At 36.0% G+C, this 22,030-nt stretch overlaps 1 protein-coding gene across 5 annotated transcripts in view; it reads right to left on the bottom strand.

The window, feature by feature from the left end:
- Positions 1-6,682: 6,682 nt before the first annotated feature.
- The window catches only part of PMS1 (PMS1 homolog 1, mismatch repair system component), a 98,317-nt gene continuing 82,969 nt past the window's right edge, over positions 6,683-22,030 (bottom strand). For 2 of the 5 annotated variants that reach the window (XM_029225699.1, XM_029225698.1), the window contains exons 10-13: positions 19,014-19,496; positions 15,351-15,481; positions 11,373-11,533; positions 6,685-7,043 (exon numbers count right to left, since the gene is read on the bottom strand). In XM_029225699.1, the coding sequence (XP_029081532.1) occupies positions 6,879-7,043; positions 11,373-11,533; positions 15,351-15,481; positions 19,014-19,496 (940 nt within the window). In that variant the 3' untranslated portion in view covers positions 6,685-6,878. Of the gene's footprint in view, positions 7,044-11,372; positions 11,534-15,350; positions 15,482-19,013; positions 19,497-22,030 lie in introns of those variants that run through there. The other 3 variants (XM_029225697.1, XM_029225700.1, XR_003793991.1) reach the window with 3 other exon arrangements.

A 22,030-nucleotide genomic window follows, 5' to 3' on the forward strand; every position in this document is an offset into this window, starting at 1 on the left:
AATTGTGCAGGCCTACTTTTTTGGGACTTTTTTTCAATAAACATACCTTAGTATTAGCAGGTTCCACATGTATGGAAACAGAGGGCCCACTATGGGACTTGAGCATCCATGGATGCTCCATGGTGGTGCATCCCCCCTGCACCACCCCCTGCCCCATGGATACCAAGGGACAACTGTATATAGAATGGGACAACTTTATAAAGAATGATGTTCCAAAAGACATCCTAAATCTGTCTTCCCAACAAGAATGGAGAGCCATTAACACACTCAATTCTGATTATTTGACTTGCAGCACGTTTGGATTAAAAACATACCTGTATTCTATTGCAAGAATCTAGCATTTGGCCAAAAATTATGTGCACTCTTCTTAACCCAAGTATGGTTCCTGAACCAGTAGCACCTTGGAACTTGTCAGAAATGCAGACTATTAGACCCTACCTCAGACCTACTCAATCAGACATGTATTTTAATAAGATGCCTAGGAGATTCATATGCACATTAAAATTTGAGAAGTGCTGACTTAGGCCATACTCATATATAGTCATCCCTCGGTATCCGTGGGGGATTATTTCCAGGACTCCCCACAGATCCCAAAATCCAAGAAGATGCTCAAGTCCCTTACAAAAAATGGCATAGTATTTGCATATAAACTATACAGATCTTCCTGTATATTTTAGATCAACTCTAGATTACTTATAATATCTAATACCATGTAAATACTTTGTAACAGTTGGAAGTACAATGTAAATGAGATGTAAATCGTTGCTGGTGTATGGCAAATTCAAGTTTTGCTTTTGGGAACTTTCTGGAATTTTTTTTCCCGAATATTTTTGATCCATGCTTGATTGAGTCTGCAGATGTGGAACCTGTGGATACTGAGGGTTGACTGTACTAGTATACACAGAGTAGCCTCAAACTTGTCATCTGAAGAAACCTAGGAAACATGGGGTACTCTTCTTCACCTTTGCGGACAGAGAAGGATTGTATATTTCATTTGGGTTTTAAATGGAAAAAATAGCTAAAACTTGATTGCTCCTATAAAATCTTTGACAAATTAGAAACCGCATGTGTGAAGGTTTGTGTTTTAATCTTGCTTTTATCTGGGACATCAAGGATCTCACTATGTATGGGGGAAATTTTTTGATTTATGAGTTTTTTATATGACTAGGGAAGCTAAGAAGAAAAGACCAAAAAAAGTGCAAAGGACTTTGAAATAGATAATAAGTACATTATACACATGTAGTTATTTACACGTAAAGACACATGGAAAAAATTTTCACTATTATTATTAGCGAAATACTTAAAATATTTTTTTAGGCAGGATAGCATCATAGTTTTGTCATAGATAAAACGAAAGCAAATTTAGAAACAAAAATGTTGTTTTTAAAGAAATAAAGTTAACTTTTGAAAACATACCATTTTCTTCCAAAAATACGTTCAATCCATTCACAGTTTCTTGCCTGTTCTTCTTAATTCATCATTCATTCCTATGATCTAAATTACAAAACATAATTAAAATGCCTATGAGAAAGTTCTTAAAAATCAAATAAGTTCAACATTAAAGATAATTTAAAATTTTCCAGCCATTACTTTATCTTGTTAAGTATCTGTCATGTTATCTAGAAAATTACATATGAATATTTAAGTCATTTATAGATAAAACTATTTCATTTAAGGTATAACTAGAAACTTCAGGTTGGTTTCCAAATGGCACTTATACAAGCCTAGATTAAAATTTAAGCACCGGATTTAACAATTTTTTTAAAAGATACTGAATTTGAGTAAGGAACACAAAAGGATTAGCCGAAATTATACTGACTTCTTATATAGACAAGAAAGGCAAATGACTCTACATTCTTCCAGTAATCTATTATCACCACAAATTAGCCAAATGGAGAGAGACCTCATTTTCTACTTTAATTCTATTATGGCATTATCCTAGAGAATCTAAACTGAAGACCACCACAAGGCTATGAGGGCCTCAATAACTATCAAATAGACTTTCTCTATTTGTTACCACAGAGTCAATTATCTCTTTTTGTTTGGATCACTCACATTGTCTGAATTCTCAAGTAGCCTGCTTTCTTTATCTGCTTTTAACTTGGCTAAAGTATTCTCTAAACCTTAATGTGTACTTCCCTGCTGAAAAACTTTATTGGCTTCCCACAGTCCTTGGGATAAAATCTACAAAATACTTAGAGGCCTATGAGACCCTTTATGATCAAGGTACTGCCTATCATTCTACTCCAATCTCCATTTACTTCTCAAGATACAGCAATGTAGAATTCCTTGCACTCACCAAGGCACTGGCACATGCTATTCCTCCTGCCTGAAATACCTTTCTTTTCTTTCTCCTCCTGGATAATCCTTAACCTTAAGATTCAACTTGCTAGCTTCTTCCATAGGTTTCTCAAAGGCAGTGGGTGGCCCTCTACACTTCTGTACTACATACTATTGATACATAGTCTCATAACACTTATATTACATTGCAATAATTTTTCTCAACTGGAGGGCAAGGAATGTCTTTTCTCTGTATTGTGTTCAGCGCTGAGTGTGGCACTCAATAAATGTCACCGAATAAACAAAGAAATGAATATACAACTAAAATAGAGATGAGGGAGTTATACTGATTCTGAGTCCAATTTGAGTAGGGTGGAAGAAATCTACTCCCCAACCCCCACTGATTAGTTTAAAAGATTTTATGGGGAAAAATGGACCTCTTCAGAAGTAGTTAAATACGGTCAATAGTAATACAGTGATAATTAACTGAAAATAGGTCATTCCAGGTCCTGCTAATGAATATTCATGACACAATAGGAAAAAACAAAATTACAGAATGTTAGAAATAACTGTGCACTTCAGGGTCAGGTTCAGCATCTTCATTGCAGAGATGAAAAAATATGGGCTAAATGAAATGGACTTGAGATTGTTAGGGGAACTCTGATATAGGATAGGGTAGTGGTTCTCCTACTATGGCTCAAAGTTGAAAACTACTGAAACAGGATTTTAAAAACTAGAAAAAGTTTTACATTAATTTGCAGTCGCTTAAGGAGGAATTAAAAAGTGTGATTAAAAAAATAAGCAAGTAGGGCTTCCCTGGTGGTGCAGTGGTTAAGAATCTGCCTGCCAATCTAGGGGACACAGGTTCGAGCCCTGGTCCAGGAAGATCCCACATGCCGCAGAGCAACTAAGCCCATCTGCCACAACTACTGAGCCTGTGCTCTAGAGCCTGTGAGCCACAACAACTGAGCCCACGTGCCACAGCTGCTGAAGCCTGTGCACCTACAGCCCGTGCTCCACAACAAGAGAAGCCACCACAATGAGAAGCCTGCACACCACAATAAAGAGTCGCTGAAACTAGAGAAAGTCCATGTGAAGCAATGAAGACCCAACACAGCCAAAAATAAATAAATAAAATATAAATAAATAAAAACGAGCAAAATACCTGAATAGACATTAAAAAAAAAAAAAGCCAGCAGAGAAAACAATCTCAAGGCAGAAGTGGAGAGTGCTCAGTACTGTGTTGTTAGCATTACTGAAAACAATGAAGGTTTTGAAGATTAAAAATGTTTAGGGCTTCCCTGGTGGCGCAGTGGTTGAGAGACCGCCTGCCGATGCAGGGTACACAGGTTCATGCCCCAGTCTGGGAAGATCCCCCATGCTGCGGAGCGGCTGGGCCCGTGAGCCATGGCCGCTGAGCCTGCGCGTCTGGAGCCTGTGCTCCACAACGGGAGAGGCCACAGCGGTGAAAGGCCCGCATACCACAAAAAAAAAAAAAAAAATGTTTAAAGCTTGGGTGAGATCAACCAAACAATCTAGAATAAATTAATAGGTCACTTAATTATTCATGTTTATGAAGAGAAGTAACTGACAATCTTGAGTCACTTTTTTTATTTGGTTTTGCAATAAAATGTATGATTTTTCTTTCAGTACTTACCCTTCTTTGTTTTGTTTATGGTAATATCAACATTTGAAGTGGAACTGGTAAAGTACTAGATCAGCTGTGGGTACTCAGGCAACTCACAGTTAAGTATTCTGGGTTCTATTTTCTCATCTGTAAAATTGTTTGGATTATATCACCTCAAAGATTCTTTTTAGCAACTATGAATCCAAGAACACTGGTTTGCCAAAATTAATATAGAATTGATTTCAAGAACAAGTCTAGTTCACTTAAATACCTTAATATCATTATTGGTATTTTTAATTTGCTTGGCAACGTCGGTTTTTAAGTTAGTGAGTCACCTTGGGTCTCCAATAAATAGATCATATTTACATTCTTAGTTAAGAAACATAGGCTGCAGTGGAATGGCCTATAATTCCTGCAGTCTGAAGCCACAAAATGTGGATAACATCATCGAGAATCAAACAGCCAATGAAAATAACAACAAAAATCTATCCACCTGAGTTCAGGTCTAACACTTTTCAGTACGTTAAATATCTGAAACCTCGTAGGCACTGCGAGACCACACACGGTGGGACCACACAAGGTGAAAGGTCCATCCAAAGGGGACTTCAGGCCTCACCACCGCATGTGTTCGACGTCACCCCTGTCCTATGGCCGGGGGTGGAATGCTAAGCAAGGCCCTTGGGTCTCAAGAGCACTTTGGGAGGATCAAACCTTAAGAATCCTCCCTCTTCCCGGCCAAGCCGTAACCTAGCGAGAAAAATGGGCAATTTGGGAGGCTTTCCTTTCCCTCCAGATCTCCTCGCATCGCCCTTAATCCCCACCATCAGCTTCCCAATCTGCAGCGGCCGTTACCTCCATCCTAGGAGCCAGAGCTTCGCAGACGCTTCCGCCTCCTCCAGCCATTTTGTCCCGTGGTTGGCGACGGCAGCACCTACTGCTGCCAATGCTGCTGCTGCGGCTGCCGCCGCCGCCGCTGCCGTCAGGGCCTATGGGGGATGGGGAGGGTGGTGCGTGGGGGCGGGACTTCCGCGCCCTCTTCGGGAGCCAGGAGGCGGGGCCTCAGCAGAACTGGCCCCGATCCTGCCCACCAGACTCAGTAAATTGCAGCTCAAAGTTGATCTAGTATTGCTTAGAGTGGCATCAGGGGCCGCTTTATAATTTTCTTCTTTTCCCAAATACTTCGTAGACTCTAATGAATAGGGCCTGCTTCTCATGGCAAGCAATGAACGTGGTAAGGAACACGAGCTCTGGGATTGGAGACTCAATAGTACCTACAATCCTAAATCTGATGTGAACATTAATGAGATCATACAAGGTAAGTGCACAGTGGATCTAGTGAACAAGTGATAAATACCTGCTGTCATAATTACTACCTTGACCTGATAGAATCCAGGACTGGAAAGAAAACGCAAAATGAGTTTATTCATCTAAGAAGCCATTGTAGGACCTAATAGATTACGTCGGCTGGAAAATGACTCCAAAATTTTGCTTAGGATTGGTACAAAGGATGATGTAAATTTTGTCTTTCTCAGTATCTCTCTGAACTTCTCTTTCCTCAATTTACCCAGTAAATTAAAAAGGATTACTCCCAGAAAGGTCTTCCAGAGAGGGGCCCCAAGTTATTAAAGGGATTAATAGGGGAAAAAACCTCTAGTATTTGGGTTGTTGGAAACAGTTGTTTCCAACTGTTGTAGGAAAAAAGTCCTGGCTACAGGTATAAATTATCACTATTTGTACCTCTTAACACAAGTGTCTTAAGAATTTTAAAATTCTCCTTGAAAACTACAGGTGGTGTGAATGTGGGGACACTGTATCCTGTATATTATTTTATATAACAAATATATTCACTAAAAATCATGTTTCAACTTTTTGTAAATTAAGTACTTTGGTGCACTTGTGGGATGTTTTTTTATTTAATTTTTTTATAATTTTTTTTAACATCTTGGGATCTGGTTTTTGAAAGGACACATGCACAATGAACACTCAATCTAAATTTTGTTAAAAATCTGGATCTTCCTATGTTCTGACAAATTTTAATCCCAGAGCCCAATAATTTCCATATAAGAGACAGCAACTTCTCAGCTGTTACTCCCAAATAGAGGTAAATAGCAGGGTTTTTGAAGCTATGTTTTATCTTCTTTCTCTGAATTTCATTTTCTTACTTTTTCCCCACTCCCTCTCAATCCTACTTTACACAAGATTGATAACTTCTGCCATATATACCAGTTGAGTCTGTGATTCTCCCTGCACAGGACTGACCCATTGTATTAGATCAGGCTGCCATAACAAAATACTATAGACTCGTGGCTTAAAAGCACAACAGACATTTTTTCATAGTTCCAGAGGCTAGAAGTCCAAGGTCAAGGGGCTGACATGGTTGGTTTCTGGTGAGAGCTCTATTCCTGGATTACAGAGTGCCACTTTTTCTCTCTGTCCTCACATGGCAGCTGGGGCGGAGTGGTGGTGGTGGTGGTGGTGGGGATGGGGGGGTGGGAGAAGAAGAGAGAATGGGCAAACTCTCTGTTATTTCTTCTTATAAGGGCACTAATCCCACCATGAGGGCACCACCTCATGACTTCATCTAAACCAAATTACCTCTCCAAAAGGCCCATCTCCAAATACCATCACACTGGGGGCTAGCGCTTCAATGTACAAGTCTGGAGGATACAATTAGATCCATAGAACCTAGCAAATCAACCACCCAAGAATAGTAAGTATTTTTCAATTTGGAGTTTACAACCAATAATTATTATGAAGGCTGGTTCTTGAGAATAAAATGAATAGTCTATATTAGTTTATTTAAGATTTTTACAGTTTTGGAAAATTTTTTCAGTATACAAACAGGCCAGTGAATCCTTACTTATAAAACAACCATTTGACACGATAGTACAAAGACAGTTTGAAACCCAACTCATATTATTTTATGACCATATCGATTTCAATAGTAACAAATTTTCTTAAACATATTTAATCATGTAGCTTCTGGGAGATGGGTTAAATGATGAAAAAATGGGCGACCATGAACACAGCCTTTAATTTCATTTCCAAATTGGTGCTTCATTCTGTAGATAATATCCTGGATGTCCTCTTTTGATAAGTACATGGGTAACTGTCTAGACAGACGCACTGCTTCTCCCTGTGGAGAGAAAGCCATACATTTTACTGTGATATACCCTGAAGCAGAAAACAGGTTTTTACTGGCAAGGAGTAAGACAGAAAATTGATTATATTCTTTTATTATTTACTCACTCAACAAATATTTATTAAACACAAATTATGTGCTAGTCACTGCTGTAGGTTCTAGGAATACAGCAGAGAACAAGACAAACAAGATCCTTGCTCTTCTAAAACTGACATTCTAGTGCAGAGAAGCAGAAAGATAAAAATACAAAGACAATTTCAGCGACTAATAGTGCACAAAATTAAACTGGGCAACGTGATAGAGAGTGATTGTGTGATTAGGAAAAGCTTCCTCCAGGTGACAATTAAGCTTCAATTTAAGGAACTATGATGCAAAGATGATGGGGAAAGAAAAGCATTTCAGACAGAGGGAACAGAAAGAACTGAATGGTCAGTGTGGGAGCAGCAGAGTTACTAAAGTGAAGAGATGAACAAGAAAAGGAGTTAGGCAGGGGCCCCATCACCCTTTGGGACAGGGTAAGCAATTTGGGTATTAATCTGAATGCACAGGGAAGTAACCAGAGGGTTTTTAAGCAAAAGCCTGACATTCGTTTCACATTTGAAAACAATCAGTCTGGCTACTTTGTGCAGTATGGCTTGAGGCAGGTCAAGAAGAGAAGCAGGAGTCTTGCAGGCAATCACTGCAGTCCTGGTGAGAGCTGTTTTTAAAAATTAATTAATTATATATATATATTTTTTTTTATTGAGTGTAACATACAATATTATGTAAGTTACAGGTGTACAATATAGTATTCATAATTTTTAAAGGTTACACTTCATTTACAGTTACTATAAAACCTGGCTATATTCCCTGTGTTGTACAGTATATCCTTGTAGCTTATTTTATAAGCTAATCATTAATCCCCTACTCCTATATTGCCTCTATATTACCTCTCCCCACTGGTAACCACTCAATTGTTCTTTATATCTGTGAGACTGTTTCTTTTTTATTATATTCACTGGTTTGTTGTATTTTTTAGATTCCACATATAGGTAATATCATACAGTATTTGTCTTTCTCTGTCTGACTTATTTCACTTAGCATAATACCCTCCAAGCCCACCCATGTTGTTGCAAATTTTCCTTCTTTTTTATAGCTGAGTAGTATTCCATTGAATATATACCATATGATAACCTCAACAGATGCAGAAAAAACTCTTGACAAAATTCAACATCCATTTATGATAAAAACTCTCTAGAAAGTAGGTACAGAGGGAACATATATCAACATAATAAAGCCCATTTATGACAAACCCACAGCCAACATCATACTCAATGGTGAAAAGCTGAAAGCATTTCCTCTACCATCAGGAACAAGACAAGGTTGCCCACTCTCACCATTTTTATTCAACACAGTATTGAAAGTTGTAGCCACAGCAATCAGATAAGAAAAATAATAAAAGGAATCCAAATTGGAAAGGAAGAAGTAAAACTGTCACTGTTTGCAGATGACATGATGCTATACATAGAAAATTCTAAAGATGCCACCAGAAAACTACTAGAGCTCATCATGAATTCAGCAAATTTGCAGAATACAAAATTAATATACAGAAATCTGTTGCATTTCTATACACTATCAGAAAGAGAAATTAAGGACATAACCCCATTTACCATTGCATCAAAAAGAGTAAAATACCTAGGAGTACACCTACCTGTACTTGGAAAACTATGACACTAATCTAAGAAACTGAAGATGACACAAACAGATAGAAAGATATACCATGTTCTTGGATTGAAAGAATAGTTAAAATGAACATACTACTCAAGGCAATCTATGGATTCAATGCAATCTCTGGTGAGTTTTTGACTAGGGAGATAGTAGTGGAGATGGAGGGAATTATAAAAGACTCCTGACATGAGTTGGAGGTAAAGTCAAGACTTGCTGATGGACTGGTTATGAAGGATGCAGAATCAAGGATAATTTTTGGTATGGTAGTGCTGTTTTCTGAGATAGGGAAGACTGACAGTTTGGGGGTAAAATAGCATTAGTGAAGTTGGCTTGTTTTAAGATTTATTTTTTTCAAAAATTGTTTTACTTCAAAGATCCTGAATGCTAACATTCTAACCACATACTCTCTCCCATTATCTTTCAGATCATCCTGCTTCCTTTATTCCAACTAAATCTATTCTTCTTCTTCACTTTGACCTTTAATCTCCTCAATCCTTCCTAATTCTCCTGGCCCACAAGCACCCTTCTGTCATCTTTCTGTACTTCAGGTGTGAATAGTTAGTGAGGCATTAAAGATACTATCTCTAGCTTCGCTTCCTGCATTCCCTCTAGATTCCAACTAGAATCTAAGGGCAGGTTCTTACTAGAATCTAATTCATCTTTATATCCCTCTAGGATTAAACAGTTTCTTATGTATAATATGTGTTCAAATTTCGTTACTCACCCTTTTTTTCTTACACCATATTCCTCTTGCTAATCCTTACACTTGGATAAATTCTACCGAGCATTGTTGGAGAATCACAAAACTCGCTGGCTGGATCCAATACCAATATTAGCTCTTATGAGCCTTTAATGTCATTTGAATATCCTATTCTTCTCTAATCAACCTTCTCTTGAAGTACCTGCAGATCTTATTTTCACATCGTTTCCAATATACTCAAATCCTCAAGTGCCTCCCCAGCCTCTTCACTCTCAGCAGATAACCTCTCCTATTTCATTACCACATATATCATACATGACTTCTCTCAAGTTTACCTCAAAATATTTTAACTTTCACTTTAAAGCTCTCCCCTCGTCTGCTCGATTCAGAGAATGGTTTCACCTCTCTAAAGCTTATATTGTTAACTCATCTCCCTTCCTGCCTCTTCTGGAACATCTGCTCTTCAATCTTTTACTGTAAGACTTTTTCAGTGAATTCAATACAAACATGTTCTCTTTTTGTCCCTTCACCACCATGTAACTTGCTGCCTACACTTTTCACCACTGCTCCCACTCTTTCACTATCACTACTACTTTTCCGTTATGGCTCTCTTGTAGGATGTAACTGCCATCTAGCAGCCACACCTGCTGGTCTTCTAGCAACTATACCCTATAGAGAATGTGATACTAATTTATTTTTAAGTTTCTTTCCTCCCTTGACTTGTATATCCACTCCTCCCTTGATTCTTTTTTTACTCTCCTATCGTTATCTTCGATTCATCTTATTCAGCTTGACCGTCAATGGAAGCATAACTATGGTTCTGACAGAAGTTCTCTTTTTTCCTTAGACTATCTTCCCTAAGAATCACATCCACTATGGCCTTAACATATGAGAGGTACAGTATTAGTAAAAGTATTTGTAACTAATCCCAACCATTTTTTCCTCTTATTTCTGAAATCTTACTTCTTCCCATGTTGTTCTTCGATACACAAAACACTACCCACAACTCCCTCAACCTTTATTTAGTTTATACCAACTCCTTCACAAGAAAAGTTTCAGGTCCCTAGAAACTATCAGTGTTGAATTGCCTCCACAATAGGTTGGCAAGTTCCATAGGACAAACCTCTTGAAGTATTCACAGAATGCTACTGACTATAATCTTCAGGAAGGGTAAAGAATGGACTTTCCTGTTGAGGAAATCTGACCCTCAGAATTCACGGCCCACCATGATCACAGTCTAAACAAAAATGACTCATTTTTTAAAAGGAAGAAAATAAACTTTATTATAAAGTTCAAAATAACACGAGTCAACCTTGAGGTACAGAACCTCAATACAGAGACAATCACTATTGTTTTACCACCAAATGCCCAACACTTGGACATTTAAAACTTTATAACCTGCCTCCATCCTCTATTACTTTTGAATTTATTTTTTAATCCACTTTTACTTCTCATTTGTGGTAGATACTGCTAGAAAATGAAAATTTCCATTTATTCAATAATCTACATTTTTCATTCCCCCTCCCCTCTTTTGCTCTTGAAGAGATCAGGGCTTAAAATCACATTACAGTTCTTTTTAGACAAGTGTTTGGTATCAAGGTGGAGCAATTTTGAATCCCTTCTAAACAAAACAAAACGAAACAAAAAACTTCACAAAGTGTCTCATGCATAAGGCTCTTACTCAATATGTATTCAAGAAATAATGTTATAGTAAGGATCCATGATAGAGTTTACCACAACCAGTCCATGATGTGAAACTTTTAATGGAGTTTTTTTTTTTTTAAATAGTATTTCCTCTTGCAAACAGATAATAAGCCTTATAGAAACTTTACTATTTTGAAACCATTTACTATTTTATTAAGGAAAAGTTAAGTATCTTAAAACCTAGACAATCTACATAAGCTAATAATGCATACCTCTAAATAACTTATCACTTTGCGAGGTCTACATTCATAAACTTCCTTTGCATTTTTGTTTAATATAGCGTTAAGAATTTCTTTTAAATCCATCACTCCATAGAATGGAAGACAATTAGCCATTCCTTCTATTTCCAAGTAGTTTTCAGCAATGGAAACTCCTAAAGGAAAAAAATAAATAAAACCACATATATAGTTAGTTTTGTTTAAACTATATTCCAGAAAATGTCTATTAAAGACAAAATCACTGTTAAAATATTTAGTTAACCTTCATTAGAATTTAATAGAGTCAGGAAAAAGTTTTGTTCCTTAGTTGAAGAACAAATAATAATTTCGCATAGGATTTCACATTCACATTAAGTCGTAAGTGCTCAAGTGCTTTACATCATTTAATTTAATCTCAGTTACTGTTGTTCTGTTCCCTCCATTTATTTAGAACATTTCTTACTTTGGAGAGAAAATGGAGCCCCGTTATTATTTATTAAAATAAAACTGGTTTAAATGTTTTAACAACTGCTGCTGTTCAAATTCTAGCCTACTGGTTTAATATCTAAAAACCTGAATTATTTCTATGATTAGTTTAACTTAACAGGTTATTATAAAAATACTCACATAGTAACTTATTTTCTTCCAGCTTTATTGAGATATATTTGACATATAACACTGTGTAAGTTTACGGTGTACAAAGTGTTGATAAACACACATATAAACTACAAAATGATTACCACTATAGTAACTTATTAATATATTAGCAATTTGAGGAAATGAAATACTAATGTTTATTTTACTAGAATAATGTTTAAATCTGACATATTATCTATTATTTAAACTAAATAATTTAGTGATTAAAATAAAACTAAAAAGTAGCAACATGAATGGATATATAATGGGGTAAAATATCCATAACAGCATATATTCCCAAGCATCAAATTTGGCTTTAGAATGCATTTTATGATTTCAGAAAATAGCAGAAATTTGTCTTCTTTGGTTATATCTGTGTAACAGTGTTCTTAATATTGGAGACCACAAAATGTTACCTATAAGTACCTATAAGTAAAAAAACAAACAAAAAAAAGAGACAGTCCCATGTTGGTAAGTGGTAGCTATCAATGGAAAAATTTTAAAAGAGGAGTGATGTAGCTTGAAGAGTTTCAGGTCCTGAGATGTCAACGACCCTATTCCTAACCTGTTCCCAGTTACAGACTAGTTCCTTGACCTGAATGGCAGATGAACTGGTGGTATACTAAACAGAGAAGGCATCCTAATGTTATTCCCTGGAAACAACTGGAGAATAATATAAGAAATACATAATCAAGTGTTAAGGGGTAAAATACAGAGCTCAGTGAAGGAAGACAAAATGAGAGTTTGAGCAACCAGGGGAACTTAAATGGGACTTGAAACAGGGTTTAGATAGGCAAAGAGGAAGTAGCAGAATATTCCAGTTCACATCTTTTTATACAGATAGTAAAATTTATCAGTCAAGAGACTTTTCACTATTGCTGCTTCTATACCATTTACAGTATGATTTGACTGAAAAGTCTAATACTGTCTACATGAATGCTGGAAAATTATACACATTTCACAGAATTATTTGTGGATATGGGTAAAAAGTATATGGCAACAAACAAGGAAACGGAGCAATATTTTAATATCTGTGCTTGCAAAATTTAGATATGGAAAACTTAGAGGCATTTGGAATCACGTTCAAGAAGTTTCCATAAAATTCTGTAAAAATCTTCCCAATTTCCCGAAAATACTTCAATAAGTGGTTTGACAAGTTTTCAGTTCCTAAAATGTGTAATTCTTATTGATACAGAACAAAAGCTATTCTCATTAACAAGCAAAGTTCTTAGGGTCACATTCAGAATCTTTTTCCATAAAGCCAGATGTATTCTTCCTCTTTCAAGTGCTTTTATCTAAAGATGTTTTATGACAACTGGCAAACTGCTGATCAAAAGTTAGTCCAATACAACAAAACTCTCACTAAAAGACGGAGAAATGGTCTTTAAGAAAACATGACATAAAAATTAATGAATGAAAAAATGGTTTTAAAAAAATGAAGAAAAAAAACGAATGCCTTTAACTTGATCTGTTACTGAGAAGAGAAATAATGCTGATGATAATCGAAGTAAAGTTAATTCCGATCAAATCAAGTCAGTTCGCAGATGACTGGCTTATTCATTTCCATATCTTTGGTACCATGCAAAGTACCTGGCATTTACAGGACTTAAAAACATTCTCTACAAGCTGAGAGCTGAAAGCATCTGTGACACAGAAACTTACTGGGTAACTCAAAAACAAACATGCTCTTGGAACAGGCAGGGTAGTTATCCTAACTTAAAAAAAATTGTTGTGATAACATCTTTCATGAAAAAAAAAAGTACCTGCCACCAATGCCACATAGTTAATTAGGAAAATAGATTAAGAAAAAAACATCTTGCTACACACACACACACACATACATAAACTCCTTGCTTCACACTTCAAATAAATTTTTAAAACGTCAGAAGTCCTGAGGATGAAAGATTTCTAGGAGGACCAAAAAAATGACTACAAGTCAGTTCAGGTCAGAAAGGGGATGCTGGAAGAAAAGAGAATATCTGAACACATACCATTGCCAAGTACTATGCTGATTTACCTAAGTACCTAGTTTAGTGCTAATAACTTCATGAAGTAAATACATCAATTTTAATAGGAAATCAACAAAAATTAGTTAAGAGTTGGTTTTAAAGGCAGATTGCCTGGGTTCATATCCTGGTTCTACCACTAGTCTGTACCCTTAGGCAAACTTAGTTTCTCCATGCCTCAATTTTTCTATTTATAAAAAATGGGCACAGTAACAGAACCACAGGGCTATTAGAAAGATCAAATGAATACATTAAATACTTAGACCACTGCCCTGCACATAATAATTATTAGTTGCTATTGATGAGGTAACACTGAGGCCAACTGACTTTCCCTACAACACGTGTTTTTAAATGGCAGAGGTGGGATTTGGACTAACTCTTCACTCCAAATCTAAATATCCAGGATTGAGGTTAGGAGGAAAGAAGTTCTGGGTAGGTTTTCTTAAAACTGCTAGTCAATAAAGTTAAAGTTTGGAACACCAAAGCATTTTCTGTATATATTCCATTTCATGGTTTTGTACATTGTTTTTACTTATTTTCTTTTCATGTCTCAGTAAAACAATCCTTTAAAAATTTTCTACATTGTTTTGTTTTTGTACACTTTGGTCATGGCAAGTTTAGGGGAGGGTGGAGGAAGGGACAGTGGAATCACTCTTCCTGGTACCTTTGTGCTGCTTGATACCAGATGAAAGCAAAGTAATAGGACAAGACTGGCCTAGGTAGCTAGGGCAGAAGGCAGTTAAGTATGGAAACTATGAAAGAAGAGAGAAGGGGCCAGCCAGGAAAACCGAAGTCTCCTAGCCAGAAGAATTTTCTTTTTTCTCCCCACCTAGTGAATTTCCACAGTAAGCAAACAGTATTATGACAGGTTTTTTAGCAAAGCCATGGAATCAAATCATCCACTCTCCAAACAGTAAGACTGTTGATGCTACACATCTAATTGGCAAAACAAGTAAATGCTTTTAAAAAAGGAAAAGAGATGTTTCATTTTGTTAGTCAATTCTAGTACCCTACATGTCTATTTCTGCTTCATCATCTAAGGAGTATTTAATAATTTAGTTAGACACAGCAGGCAGTTTGCATATTGTGACAAAGGATGGCAAAAATTACAATTACTTGATTAGTTATGGAAATGCTAAAATACAAGGCAATGGACTGAAAGAGATGCTAAACTTGCTTGTTTCAGGCAGAGGTGACCTTTCTGAAATATGACTGTTTTTACAAAGCTGACACTGTACTTTTGGTGAGACAAAAATATACCGTGATATCTGTAAATTACGAAACTCAAAAGTAACTTTTGGAACAAGACTTATTTTTCCAAGTCAGGAAGTATTAAACCGCATTATCATACCTGGTATCAATTTTATCTTGAAACCATTTGCTGTGAGACGAGGATCGGACAGGTAAGTTGATCCACTGTATCTTTGGTCATCTGCTGTCATTTTATGTAAAATCTCTAAATAATGAGATCCATTAAAAAGACTGAAAAAGAAATTATGGCCCTTTAACTTATTAAATACGTAAAGTGAAATAAGAGAATTTACGGAGAAAAGTTAATCCGATGGCCCTTTAAAAAGTGTTATTATCACTAACCAAAATACAAAGGTATAAGAGCCCTGTGAGAAACTTTACCTTTTTACATTTCTGTTAATACTTCGTAGACCTACCATATATAGTGTACAGAAAGGAGGAAGAATAGACACAAAAGACAGTTTCTATCTTCTAGAATGTTAGTTAGTTTCACAAACTAAATGTGAAATTTAAAAAGTACTCTCTCTATAATACAAATGAAAACTTTATTTATAAATAACGCCATTTTATACCTTTATTTACAAAGACACATTGTCAAGTTATTGATGTAGCCCATCCTGTGTAATAGTCTATTGCTAGTCAAGGTTTCTTCAATAAGAAGATAAGCATGTATCTTTTTCTCCCAAGAACTTATAAAAGTAATTCAGGGCTTGGGAGAGATACCTCCAGTATACTATAGGCATGGTATGTTTGCCAAAGGTGGCATACACTGAGTGGTACTAGCCCTAAACAAAATTTTGAGGTGGCCAAAGATTATCTAGGGCACAAATTAATGTTTCATGCTGGTTTTAGGCTTGGTCAGGTGCTTCGTAACATGTTATTTACAGTAATGTGTCAGTTACAGTTGACACCTATGCAAATAAGGCACTGTTCTATATTCTATCCAGTGCAGGATGATGAGCTGCTACTTCATTAAAATCTTGTCCCCCTTGAAAATTAAATGAATAGATGATGTCTTTGCTTATCACCTCTGAAAGGCTGAGGACCCCACTGGCTATAAGAGCAGATATCATGGAGAGGAGAACTTTGGCTATATAGCAGATGTGCGCTGTCTGGTCTAACCCAACATTGAGAAGATCAATCTGAGAGCCGGGGGTGGTGGTAGTGGTGGTGATAATGATATAGTATAGAAATTAGTGGTGCAGGGTCTACAGTTACTGTCAAGATTGGAATGCTGGATCCACTGCTTATATACTGACTGTATGAACCTTGGTAAGTTACTTAACATTCTGTGTTTCAGTTTCCTCGTTAAAATGTGGATACCTCTCATACGGTTATTGTGAAGATAAGATCATGAAAGCAAGGGGCTTAGTAAAGTTCCTATCATATAGTAAGAGCTCAATAAATATGAGCCATTATTGTTATTATTATTGAGCTCTTTGTATTTTATAATCTCTAAATTATATACTCCGTTGAGAGATAAACTACACAACCTGCATTAGAACTCTGACACGAAAATTGAGCCCAACCCATAATTACCTTCTTTATGACTCAGTTTTTAAAAACTTATATTATTAACTGTGATGGGGATGTCATATTTCAGAAGAAAGGTGAAAACAATTTTGAATTAAGCTTTGTTGCTGTCCATGTTCAAATAAGAAAGATTTATTCTCAGGCCAGTATGGACCCCAAATAATAACTTTTATTTGTTTTTAGATAACAGAATGCCACAAAGAAGAATATTTTTAAAAACCCATAATTCATAAAGCACAAAAATATTTTTGAGATCTAAATGAAAATTTACGAATACCATTTAGAAAAGCAGTGGAGTATACAAATACACCCTAGCTCTTTTTAAGTGAAGAAAAAGAAAAGTACTATCAGATTTTTGAACTGTTTTAATTAAGCCTAAGGCTGTATTAATTCTTTTTAATTCTTTCTTTGACAGTTTCCTAGCCGGTCTTAAAAGAATACTGTAAAAGACACTGGGTTTTAATTACTGTGATTACTATTGCCTTAATTAAAAAGATAGCTTTATCAAATTTTTTTTGGTTCTGGCCTGTTTTTCTTTCTGGAGGCAGGGTCTTTAACACAAGGGTTTAAATACATTTTTAAAATGATTTCTGATTTATTCTTGGAAGTCTGAAACAGAATGTTGGCCTCCAAAACAAATTGTCATCTTTTTAATTTCAGGTTTTTATCTCCTTTGTCATAAATATAATTTCTTCTACCTATGTCAGACTAAAAAAGAAATATTAAGTACAAAAAAGTAAAATGTTAGTAGATTATTTAACAGTTATTTGTTTTTACAGAAAACAATTTGCTCACATAGGATATGAAAAGGAAATACCCCCATTTTACAATCTATCATAAAGTTAGTTCAGGCAACAATCATCAATGGATAAAACCATTAGATGGAAAGGTTATCGGGGAACTTTAAGATGGAACATCAGGTTGTCAGCAGCTGAACCCAGTGATAAGTGCCTTTTGATGTGATGAAATATGAAGTACATAGCACCACCTATTAAGCAGTCTTACCAGAAAGTAGAATCTAAATCTATTCAATCCTCCTGAGCTAACTTCCATTTAAAAATGGGAGAGGGAAAGACAGGAATAAAGACGCAGACCTACTGGAGAACGGACTTGAGGATATGGGGAGGGGGAAGGGTGAGCTTTGACAGGGCGAGAGAGAGTCATGGACATATACACACTAACAAACGTAGTAAGGTAGATAGCTGGGGGAAGCAGCCGCAAGGCACAGGGATATTAACTCGGTGCTTTGTGACAGCCTGGAGGGGTGGGATAGGGAGAGTGGGAGGGAGGGAGACGCAAGAGGGAAGACATATGGGAACATATGTATATGTATAACTGATTCACTTTGTTATAAAGCAGAAACTAACACACCATTGTAAAGCAATTATACCCCAATAAAGATGTTTAAAAAGAAAAAAAAATGGGAGAGGGGAAAACAAGTTAAACACCATCACAAGAAAGCAAGAGAGACAAATAGAGACAATGGGATATTCCAATGAACAAGCAACTAAGAATCTACAATACATTAATGGTGTGATATTAGAAGAGATTTAAAATACAAAGCAAAATGTAATGGTTGGACCTTGTTTAGATATAAATTAAACTTAATTTAAAAACTGTAAAAAGACATTCTGAGACAATGAGGAACAATTCCAAGGAGTTAGTATTGTGTAATGCATGAAAAAAGACATTGTGGCTAAGAAAATGGCCATTTTAGAGAGAAACATACTGAAAATTCTAAGGATGGGAATCATTCTAAATCCTTTAGCAAAAGGAAAAACATACATGTGTGTATGTATGTATGTATGTGTGTATATATATATATATATATATATATACACCAAGGACAGTAAATGTGGCAAAATCTTGATAATTGTTGATAAAGGCATTCATTGAATAATTCTGTTTTGGTATATGTTTGAAATGTTAAAACAAAGAGTGCACAATGAAGAAGAGTCATGGCGATCCAATGTCAGGACAACCCTGGGGAAATCACTAATGTACAGGGGGGGACTGAGCTTGATATTTATTAACTGCAGAAGTAAACTACCTAGAATATTTTAAAATTATTTATTTAAAAGCTATTAAAAGCTATTAAATATTTGAAATCAAATTACAAAAATTTCTTTAAATAAATACCACTTTTCCCTGCTAGGAAACACTTTCAACTTTTTACCTTCAATTTCAATAAATGTTCTTAGAGTAAAAAAAATTATATTACTTCCCATACCTCTCTGTTAATATAATTGGCTTTTCGAGTGGCTCTGCAGGAAGTTTGTGATTCTCAAGAAGTCTTTTAAATAGGAGAGCTTCTTCCACTCTGTATGGATTTAATAACATTATCTCTGTTTTGGATGTAATTAGCCATGCATCAGGAAACTTGAGATTATGGATCAAGTAAGATTCGTCCGTTTCTTCTAAGTCAAATTTCCTATGTTTATCAGAATTCTTTTTTAAGTTTTCCATAGAAAATGGGATCTGAACTTTTTTAATGTTTTGGGTTTTTTTTTCAATTTGGGACTGAAAGAGCTCATCAAGTTTTGGCTGATTAGATAATGAAGTTTTCAACTTGTTCTTCTGTGCCAAATTCCATGCGCTGGTGGGTTTTATCCTTTTTTTTCCATCTTTTAATGATACTTGCGACTCCTGTTCAATGGCTCTCTTGATTTGCCTATTGTATCTTTCCAAGTCTTTAGTAGCCTTCTCTTCATATCTATGAATAGAGATAAAAAAGAACTAATGAAGTCATAATGAGAAATACATTAACCATCCAAAGCAAATTTTATAAAAAATAAAGAGCTGGCATTCCAGGTTCAGTAACGACAAAGGAGTTCGTATTGGATTAACCCACCTTAATATAACCATAAGCTCTGAACAAAATACAGAAATCAACCATTTAAAATAGGCACTGAAGAGCAATGAAAAGCATGCAGAATTTGTAATGGATTCAACCCTTGAAAAAAAAAAGATCCACATTTATACCACTTTTACCCAGAGGGCAGTCCCCAGAGCATTAAGGAAGAGTAGCAAGAACTCAGTCAGAAAGCTGCACTCTTATTAGACTGAGTCATCAGAACACAGAACTCCCTGCTTCCAAAACAGCTGGAAATTGAGGGAGAAAATCCTGTGTGAGAATCTAGAAGAAAATAACCACTAGAAGGCTAAATAAGCTAAACAGAGATTTCAGTGGTTGCCTGCTGCAGGAGAAACAGAGTTTGGAGTTTAAATCCCACATAATTAGATGACTTGGAAAACACTTTGGGCTTTCAATTAAAACTGGAGGAGGGCTACATCTTACATCTTAGGGGTAAGGAAACAAAACAAAAACAAACAAACAAAACAAAAAACTATGTTCTAGAACTAAGGAAGCTGCCCTAGGACTAACAGCAAAATTTAAACAGTCTTTGCCTAAGGAAGTGTAAAACAAAGTCTCCTTAAGCTCCAGGTGATCTGTCAGCAATTTAAATGCATGGAAGAACAAAACCCAACACTTTTCGGAAGATAACAGAATCCAGAGTTTCTACAACGTATCAACCACAATGTCCATTATACAAGCAAAAGTTACCACTCAAGCAATAAAAAAGGAAAACGTGAGTTATGGTAAAGGAAAACAGTGGACAGTAAGAACCAACCTCAAGATGATGATGTAGATGTCGGAACTGCAAAAAAAAATTTTTTTAATTGGTCTTTACATATATTTAAGGACTTAAGAAAAAGATGATCACAATGAGAGACTAGAAGGGGTAATCTCAACAGAGAAGGGAAATTATAAAATGAACCAAATGGAAATGGAAATTCTAAAACTAAAAAATAGAATATCTGAAATGAAAAATTCACTGGGTACACTTAACAGCAGATAAGAGATGGCAAAAGAAAGGATCAGGAAATTTGAAGACAGATGAAAGGAAATTATCCAATCTGAACAACAGAGAGAAAAATGATTGAAAGAAGACTGAAAAAACACTTCAGTGACTTTGGCAAAACAAGCAACCTAACATATATGTAATTCGAGTCCCAGATAAAAAATATAAAAGTAATGGGGTAGGGACTTCCCTGGTGGCACAGTGGCTAAGAATCCGCCTGCCAATGCAGGGGACATGGGTTCGAGCCCTTGTCCGGGAAGATCCCCTGTGCTGCGGAGCAACTAAGCCCATGAGCCACAACTACTGAGCTTACGCTCCAGAGCCTGCGAGCCACAACTACTGAGCCCGTGTGCCTAGAGCCTGTGCTCCACAACAAGAGAAGCCACTGCAATGAGAAGCCCTTGCACCGCAATGAAGAGTAGCCCCCGCTTGCCGCAACTAGAAAAAGCCTGTGCACAGCAACAAGACCCAATGCAGCCAAAAAAAAAAAAAAAGTAATGGGGTAAAAATATTCAAAGAACTTATGGCTGAAAGTTACCCAATTTGGATAAATGCAACATTTTACAGATTCAAGAAGGTCAGTGAACCCCAAGCAGGAAAAATGCAAAGAAATCCACAGCTTAAGTACATTAGAATCAAACTGCTGAAAACCAAAGATAAAGATAATCTTAGAAGTACATAGGAGGAAAAAAAAAAGATGTTACAAAAAAGGAGCACCACAACAAATGATGGATATAAGTTCTCATCATAAGCAATGTAGAGCCAGATAACAGTGAATAACATCTTTTAAGTGCTATAAGAATCCAGGATTCAATTATATCCATAAAAATTTACTTCAAACTTGAAGATGAAACAGACATTTTCAAAAAGAAAGCTGAGATCTGTTGCCAACATACATTATTAAGAAATGTCAACACATGGAAACTCAGATGTATAGGAAAAAATGATGAGCACCAAAAATGGTAACTATGTAGGTAAACAGGAAAAAAAAAAGATCTTTTGAAAAATTCTCTTATGTCTTTGAAAGATAACTGTTTAAATTTTAAAAGTAATATTTAAAGATGCGGTTTATTTTTACGTAGATGTAAAATATATGACACCAACTATGTAAAGGACAGGGGTGGTAAGTGGAATTATACTTGGAACATTTTTATAGTTTATGTGAAATGGTATCCTATTTTTTAAATAATTAATTAATTGATTTTATTTATTTATTTTTGGCCACGTTGGGTCTTCGTTGCTGCATGCAAGCTTTCTCTAGTTGTGGCGAGTTGGGACTACTCTTCATTGTAGTGCACGTGCTTTTCATTGCGGTGGCTTCTCTTTTTGTGGAGCACGGGCTCTAGGCGCACAGGCTTCAGTAGTTGTGGCATGTGGGCTCAGC

Source organism: Monodon monoceros, unplaced genomic scaffold, assembly GCF_005190385.1.
Source record: "Monodon monoceros isolate NGI ecotype Baffin Bay Population unplaced genomic scaffold, NGI_Narwhal_1 Super_Scaffold_16, whole genome shotgun sequence".
Classification (NCBI taxonomy): domain Eukaryota; kingdom Metazoa; phylum Chordata; class Mammalia; order Artiodactyla; family Monodontidae; genus Monodon; species Monodon monoceros.